Source organism: Vicugna pacos, chromosome 28 (assembly GCF_048564905.1).
Source record: "Vicugna pacos chromosome 28, VicPac4, whole genome shotgun sequence".
Lineage (NCBI taxonomy): Eukaryota > Metazoa > Chordata > Mammalia > Artiodactyla > Camelidae > Vicugna > Vicugna pacos.
Genome location: NC_133014.1, coordinates 12982203 through 12990093, shown reverse-complemented (window position 1 = coordinate 12990093; position 7891 = coordinate 12982203). Strand labels below are relative to the sequence as shown.

General features: G+C 55.2%; 1 protein-coding gene across 2 annotated transcripts; it reads right to left on the bottom strand.

Annotated features, from left to right (window-relative positions):
- Positions 1 to 251: 251 nt before the first annotated feature.
- LOC140690021 (macrophage-capping protein) lies at positions 252 to 6315 on the bottom strand. 2 transcript variants are annotated; one of them, XM_072951542.1, is made up of 9 exons: positions 6178 to 6315; positions 5844 to 6013; positions 5584 to 5738; positions 5230 to 5397; positions 3993 to 4142; positions 3565 to 3657; positions 2960 to 3092; positions 1012 to 1100; positions 252 to 422 (listed from the first exon to the last, which is right to left on the bottom strand). In XM_072951542.1, the coding sequence occupies exons 1-9, from the start codon at positions 6198 to 6200 to the stop codon at positions 357 to 359; spliced, it is 1047 nt and encodes a 348-aa protein (XP_072807643.1). In that variant the 5' UTR covers positions 6201 to 6315; the 3' UTR covers positions 252 to 356. The 2 variants fall into 2 exon arrangements, with proteins under 2 accessions (XP_072807643.1, XP_072807642.1); XM_072951541.1 differs by having other exon boundaries at positions 5844 to 6016; positions 6178 to 6222.
- Between the last annotated feature and the right edge of the window lie 1576 nt (positions 6316 to 7891).

Genomic DNA, 7891 nt, shown 5'->3' with positions numbered 1-7891 from the left:
AACTGAGCCCCAGGCTGAAAGTGCCCCGAGGCCTGGCCCTGCGCCACCGCCCTCCTGGGTTCACGGCAGTGCCTGCCAGGCCCGCTGGCCTCCTGGCCCCTCTGCCTGAACCCTGCAAAGCCAGCTCTGGCCCCTCAGAGGCTGTGGAATTGTCATCTGGGTCCCGCCCCGCCCAGCGTGGGGATGAGCCGGGTGAACAGGCGGGGCAGGGAGAGTGAGCCTGGGGGCAGGCAGTGTAGGCAGAGAGCAGGAAGGGCGCTGGTCTCCTTTACTGAGCATCCGCGGGGGCACCTCGGCACTGACCGGGAAGGCAGAGTAGCCAGCAGGCAGGCAGTGGGGCAGGGAGACACCTGCCTTCATTTCCAGTCCTTGAAGAATTGCTTGAAGATGGGACTCTCGCGGCCCTGGGGCAGAATCTCCACCTGCAGGGACAGCAGAGGATGTCTCGCTCACAAGGGGGCCACCTCTGCCTCTGTGGAGGGCCAGGGCCATGGAGGAGGGTGCCGGGCACTAGGCCTGAGCTGACACGCCACCCAGACCAGGGATGCTCCTCCAGATAAGCCAAGAGATGAGCAAGATTACAGGCATGCAGGCTGAGAAAACAGACTGCTTCAAGGACTCGGGTGCAGGTCGAGAGGGGCACCAATTGCACACGGGCTTTACCAGCTCTCCTCAGAATGACCTGTGGTGTCACTGGGCTGGGGCAAGAAGGGGCGGTACCAGCTAGGGACCACAGCCCAGAGGAGGCGCATGTGCTGTCCAGAGGCACACAGGCTCGCTGGGCTCCCGGGGGAGTGGTGCCCAGCACCCCCTTAGAAAATAGCACATATTGTAAATCTCTGAAGGGCTGAGAGGGGTTTTCCCACTGGGCAGGTCTGGGAGGGAGGCCTGGCTGCTCCTGACTGTGCCCCAGGCCTTCCTGCCCTCCTTGTCCCATCCGAGAGGCGGGAGGCCATGGGGAGGGCCCCAGGAGGGGGGCACGGGGGCACGGGGGCAAGGGGATCGCCTCACCTGAGTGTTTGCGGGGTACCGCATGCGGGAGATGAAGTCCTCGGCAACCTGCAGGGCTGCCTGCCGCTCCTTCTCGTTAGCTTTTCGCCCTGGATCATAGGGAGGAGAGTTTTCCAAAGAGCAGGGCCCCTCTCTTGCCCACATCCCATTTCTCTTGAGATTTAAGGGGGTCCACAGAATAGCTGGCACCTTTGAAAATAAATGGACCAGGGGTATCTCAGTGGCAGAGTGTGTGCTTAGCATGTGCAAGGTCCTGGGTTCAATCCCTAGTACCTCCATAAAATAAAGTAAGATAAGATAAAATAAAAAATAAACTAAAATAAAAAATTAAACCAAATTAAGTAAAATAATCAAATTAAATAAAATGATAAAATAAAATAAAAGGACCAGGAGGTGCTAAGAATGCTGAAGGGCTCTCTGGAGGTGGGAGGTCAGCCCCTCCCAACCTGGCAGCTCCAGATGAAACCTGCCCTCTGCCCGCTCTAATCGTCAAAGCCTTCTGCTCAGACCAGGGCCCCAGGGAAATTCCAGGAGAACCAATGTCTCCCTGGCATCAGACTCCAAGGCCCCTCGCCTCTTGAGTCTGTCAACTGCACTGTTGTCAAGCCTTTTTCGTAAAACTAAACAGGACCAAAGGGTGTGATTTACTATCCATCTTACTCCCACAAAGCCAGATGCCAACATCAGCTTAATGGTTATGCCAGCAAAGAGCAATAAAAGGGAACAGCCCGGTCCTCCCTCCCGGCCTGCAGGCGGTCCCTTTAACCAAACTGTGCTCCCCTTGTTTTTCCAAGGAAGCAAGGCTCTGTGGTTGGCTCTCCAGCCAGGCTGTAAAAATCTACTTAGTGAAAATGTATCTGAAATGAATGTGCTGTATCCTGCTTCTGTGATTGCAAGACACTTCTCTTCCTGGCTCCCAAGCTTCCTGTTTCTCCTCTGGGTTCTCGGTTCTTCTTTGGGATTAAATACACTCCCGTGGGCATCTGGGAACATCACCCCCCACCCCCATGGGCAGAACTGGTTCCGCGGGAAAGGTACCCAGAGGCAGGAGCAGCCCCAGCAGCACTTCTCCCCCTCCCCCACCCGCTTACCTCTTAGAAATCTGCCCGGCCTCGTGCCACTCCTGACCCGTCCCTGAGGCAACAGTGTTACTGCCCTGTAGCTGCCAGGCTAGAACACCTCATACTCACCCTCCTGGCTGAGACTTTCTCTTGGTTTTGCTTGACCCCGCAAATATTTACTGAGCAAATGCTATCTCCTCAAGACAGCAGAGAGAATATGTTTCCAGCTTTCAAGAGGTTTCTAATCTGGGCAGGGTGATGGGACATCCAAGAAACGACAGCACAGAGAAGTGGCCCCCTGTATCACTCAGAGACCCAGAGCTTTGTTTCAACATTTTCAGAGTGGGATCTAGCCAACAGGCTTCCGCACAGCAGTGTCTTATTTCCAGCCAGTGCAATCTCCCGGGAAAACGAGTTCTACTGGTTTACTATCCACTGCGTAAAGGGAGATTTAATATCTAAAGTCTGTCACACCGCAAGGTAGAATGGTAGGAACGGGGGTCCCAGCAGCCCTGAAGGCCCAGGAGAGCTCTGTGCCAGTGGTCCTCAACATGCGGTCCCTGGACTGGCGGCACGGCCTGGGAACCGGTTAGATGGTTAGACGTGCAAATTCTCAGGCTCCGCCCGACACCTTGTGAATCAGAATCTCATGGGGTGGGGTCCAGCTATGGGTTTTAACAGGCCCTCGGGTGCTTCTGAGGCAGGCTAAAGGTTCAGAACCTTTGCCTGGAATTAAGGAGCCAGGACGGCAAAGAGAAACCCCTCAGCCATGGAGGCGCCCTGAGGCTGCCTCTGAAAGCCGTCGGCTGGCTGAGCCCTGCTGTGGGGAGACCCCGGGTCAGAGCAGCCGCAGGGGTCTCAGGTCGGGGTGGAGAAGCCCCACGTACCCTTCCAGATGTAGATCTTGCCACAGAGCCCGTTGTCCAGCACAAAGCAGTCGTCGGGGATCAGCAGCTCAAGGGCAAAGGGGCTGGAGTCGGCCACCTTGGTCAGGTTCATCTGCCCGGTGGCATCAGAGACCTGCGGGAGAGTGGGCAGCGCTGGATCACCCTCCTCCCCGCAGCACACGGAGCAGGCCGCCTCTCCACCCACGGCCCCAGGCCAGAGCAGCAGACCTGACCAGAGGAATCACGGCAGGCAAATCCTGGGCCCCACCCCACCCTCACTTCACCCTCAGTCACTGCCTCCCAGAGCCCCCAAGTTCCTTTGGAAATTGAGGAGACTCCAAATTAACAAACAAGTGCAAAGCATTCAAAACAGTAAAGCTTGGCTTGTTTCAAACCTCCTTCTCCAGAAGGGCGGAAGTGACTGGCGCGCCTCTCCTCGGGGGCCCGGCCTCCACCCACTTCCCATCCTCCTCTCCCTCCGAGCCCTGGGTAAACCAGCCTGGTGCCAGGCCCAGCCTGCCCGCTGCTTTCTCCTCTCCCTTCAGCCCCACGCACACCAGGCTTACACCCCCTGCCGGGTCCCAGGGCAGGCCCGGAGCGCCCACCTTATACAGGGCCGCAGCCTGGGCGTTTGTCCGGTCGGCTGTGAGGTCTTCCTCGGGGTTGCCCTCCTTCAGAGCCGGCTTGGGGCCCAGGACCTGCAGGGGCCAGGGCAGGCCATGTTTCCAGGGATTCCCGGGCACCTGGCCTGGACCTTCCCACCCCATCAGGCCCAGGGCCACCGCCTCTGGTGGGACAAACTGCGTCTGCTGCACAAGGGTGCCAGGCAGAGGTGGGGAGGGCTAGGTCCACCTGCCCGGCCACCGGTCTCTCCACCCTCAGGGAGACTTGACTCTGAGTCCCACCAAGGTAGCCACTGAGCTAGCCAAGCCCTGAGCAGCGCCCCACCCACCACCTCCGGGTCAGCCCCCCAGCTGATCACTGCCTCTCTCAGGAGCTTCCAAGCAGAGGCCACCGGCCAAGTCCTCTCAACCTGGATCATGTCGGCAGGCTCCTCCCCGTCAGTGATGATCTCCACCTGGGCCTTGCCCTGCCGCTCACTGTCCCGGATGGCCAGGGCCAGGTCCCGCGCCTTGTTACGCTCCAAGATGTTGGACTTTGCACCACACCAGGTGAAGATGTTCTGGAGGGCAGTAGGGAGGATCAGGTTAGAGCCAGCTGCCTGTGTCCACAGAGCTAACTGTCCTCGGAGGCAAGACGATCAAAGACAAGCAAGGGCCATGGCCTCTCTGGGAACGGGAATGACAGTCTGTGCAAGAGGGTTTCTCCATCTCCGTCTGGCTTTATGTTTCTCTATATCACGTATGTCATACATTTAAACATCTTTATCTTGTTTATAATCTATCTTCCCTGACTAGAAAGCAAAACTCAAGAGGGCATGAGTGTTTTGTTTTGCTTAGCCTGGCCCACTGCTGTGTGCCCCCTGCCAAAACAGAAACTGGTACGTATTTAGGCCCAGAACAAACATTTATTGTCTATTTATTGAATATTATTTGTTGAGTGAATAAATGGCATCCCTGGGCCCAGAATCTCACACGCCTCTGCACCCCTACCAGGCACGGCCCTCATCGCCTCTCCTGAGACTTCCTTCCTCTTCCAGACTTGCTTCCAAACAGCACCTGGGTTAGATCCCTCTATGCTGACGACATGCATGTCTCCACCCTCCTCCCCTTCAGTGCCTTGGCTCACCTGTCCCTTCCTGGAATGGCATTTCCCCTCTGGGAAGGTCCAGTCAAATGGCGCCTTCCTGGGGCAGTGACTCTGGCTTAGGCCAGAGGGCCCCTCCCTGCCCCAAGCCTCCCCCCAGCACAGCCACTCCTTCTCTTAGGACCTTCATCACATCCAGGCATGAGGTCACAGCCAGTGATGGACCCGCAATTTGTGGTCCCCAGGCCGGCTGAGAGCAGGGTCATCAATTCACTGAGTGAGGGATGAGTGGACTGATGAGCGCACGGTCTGGTGGGCAGCTAACTCAGACCCACAGAGGCTCCAGAAGGAGAGAGTAGCTTCTAGTATTAGAGGCAATGGCTAGACAGCGGAGGGAGGCTTCTGTCCTTACAAATAGGAGGCTGTCTCTAATGGCTGCAGTGGTCCGCTCGCAGTGTGCTTACATCTTCTCAGCCTCTCTCCCCCTGCCTTTGCCTCTGGGTCCCCGCCCTTTCCAAACGCAGTGCCAGCCCGGCGGGTGCTCGGTCGGCCCTGCCCCCCACCTGGCCCAGGTCGAGGATGAAGCAGTCCCCTGTGTTGAAGCTGTCCCAGCTCAGCGGCCGCTCGGTGGCCCGGATGTTCTTCTTCCCTTTCACCTGGTACAGCTTCCTGATGGCAGCCGGGGCGGCCCCTGGGGAGGTCTTGTGAAACGCTGACTCCACGCCACCTTCCTGCAGCCCAAATGGCCAGCCTGAGTGGGCTGACCCAAGGCCTGAGCATCCCACACCCCGTCCCCCCGGGAGGCGGGCAGAGAGGCGGGGAGCACCCTGCCCCAAGGGGGCACAGGCCTTTCGCAGGGCAAGGACCAGCTGGAAGTGGGGCCGGCTCTGAGAGAACCGCGGGAGGCGGGCTCTGACCTGGTACTTGAGGCCGTGCGGGAAGTAGCTCATGAAGAGGTCGGACTCGTTGCCCTGCACCTCCCGGTGCTGCACAGGCCGCTCCCCGAGCAGGGTGTTGAGGTGCACGGCCAGCACGGCGCAGGCCCCCTGCTCATCGCGGGATGACTGCTGGCCTGGGGCGGGTGGGAGGTGGCAGGGCACGGCCCGTGAGACCCATGCCGGCCCCGGGCCCTGCCCGGGCCAGTCTCCCAACCAGTCCTCCCAGCGCCCTTACCTACCTATCCACAGGTGCAGGTGGGAGAGCTCTTCCAGGCCATTGTACAGCACTAGGTAGGAGTCCCCAGAGAAGAAGATGCCCTGGTTCTCTCGGGCCACTGGCACTGGCTTCAGCTTCTCCACCCGCCATACGTGCAGGCCGGGGTGCCGCACCGAGGCTGGGAACGGAGAGCTGCTGCGGGAGGGGAGAGGGTCGGCGGGGGACAAGGCCCCTGAGGAATAAGCCCAAGCAGAGAGACCTGGGCAGGCCGGGGGACCGGGAGGTGGGGGAGAGGAGGGGCAGCCCTTGGAAGTGAAGAAGGGGAGGGGTGAAACGGGATGGGGAGCACAGCCTACCTCTGAGGGCCGGGTGTGTACATGCTGTTTCCGGATCTGAAAAGACAGAAGAAGCCATTATTATTACAAATGCTGTTCCAACCACCCTTCACGTTAGTCTGGGGAGATCTTCCAGGTGGCCAAGTGCCTTCATACTCATCAACTAAGTCACCTGCAAGAACTCAAGAGGAGATTATCTTTGGCTCCATCATGCAGGGAAAGAAACTGAGGCAAAGAGAGTCTAAATCCCAAGTCACACACTTGAGTGACTAGTGAGTGGCTGGTGACAACCAGGTTTCTGGCTCCTGGACCAGTATCCTCCCCTTGCTGTGACCTCTCGGCCACACCTCTCTTCTGCTTCCAGACTCCTAACTCGGCATCACACGAGGCAATAACTGCTTACATCTGAAAAGTCTAAAAGTCAATGACTTAATAAATAAATAGAGAACAACAAAAAAAGAGAAAATCAAGAAGCTGATTTTGGGAAAAATCATTAAAATTGATGATCTTTTAGGGAGGTGGGTATAGCTCAGGGGCAGAGGGTATGCATAGCATGTATGAGGTCCTGGGTTCAACCCCCAGGACTTCCATTAAGAAAAGAAGAAGAAAAAAATGATGACCCTTTAGACAAACTGACTACGAAAAAGAAAAGACACAAATTTCCAGTACAGGGCTATGACCATCACTTCAGATTCTACAAGCATTAAAAGGATAAAGAGAATATTCCAGAAACTGTACGCCAATATATTCAACAACTTGTGTGAAATGGGGAAGAAGTCCTTAAAGGGCGCAAATTGTGAACGTTCACTCAAAAAGAAATAGATTATCTGAATAGTTCTAATATCTATTAAAGAAATTGAAACTGTACTTAAAAACTAACTCCCCTCCAAAACATTCCATGTCCAGATGAATTCTACCAAAAACTTAAGGAAGAGATAATACCGGATCTACACTCTTCCAGAAAACGGGAGAGAGCCCCTCACAATTCATCCTCTGCTGCCACCATTATCCTGAGATAACAAAACCAGATCAACGTATTACAGAAAAGAAGATTCAACCAAGATACCCCAGGAACACAGAAACAAAAAAAATTAACAAAATTTTAGCACACACAATTTAGAAATATATAAAAAGCTAAAACATCATGACTAAATGAGGTTTATCCCAGGAATGCAAAGTCGGTTCAGCATCTGAAAATAAACCAATAGAATCCACTCTATTAACCAACCACGTCAACAATTATAAAATCATCTCAACAGAAGCAGAAAGGGGATTAAGAAAAAATCTACCTCCATTCTTGATTAAAACAACCCAAAGCTTTCAGCAAACTAGGAATAGAAGGGCACCTACCAAAACCAACCACCCAACCGAACAAAAAACCTCAGGGCAAAAAACCCTACAGCTAACATCAGACTTACTGCTGTCTCTAATGCTAAGCTCCCTCCCCGGGGAATTTCCCCCATTCCCAGGTCTCAGTTATCACTTCTGGACGCCCAGCTCCACTCCAACGCCAGGATGGTGAACATCACCTTTATTCTGTAGGTCAGAAAGAGCAACCTTTTCGGGACAAAAGTTATTTAGGGAGAAAAAAAGTGCTCAAGGCAAGCATTAAAAAAAATGGATTATCTTTGAAAAAATTCCGCAAATGCGGTAGCTATTGCTTCACTCGCTGTCTTTTTCGTGTATTCCCATCAATAGAGGGTTTCTTCCGTTGGCTGAAATGCGGAACCCACCC

What these genes read in the sequence shown, in the direction of transcription:
- LOC140690021 (XM_072951541.1), bottom strand. Translation starts at nt 6,200, where the DNA reads ATGTACACACCCGGCCCTCAGAG. An exon ending in CCACCTGCACCTGTGGATAG is followed by an intron (nt 5,739 to 5,843) that starts GTAGGTAAGGGC and finishes CACCCGCCCCAG; the next exon opens with GCCAGCAGTCATCCCGCGAT. An exon ending in GGTACCCCGCAAACACTCAG is followed by an intron (nt 423 to 1,011) that starts GTGAGGCGATCC and finishes CTGTCCCTGCAG; the next exon opens with GTGGAGATTCTGCCCCAGGG.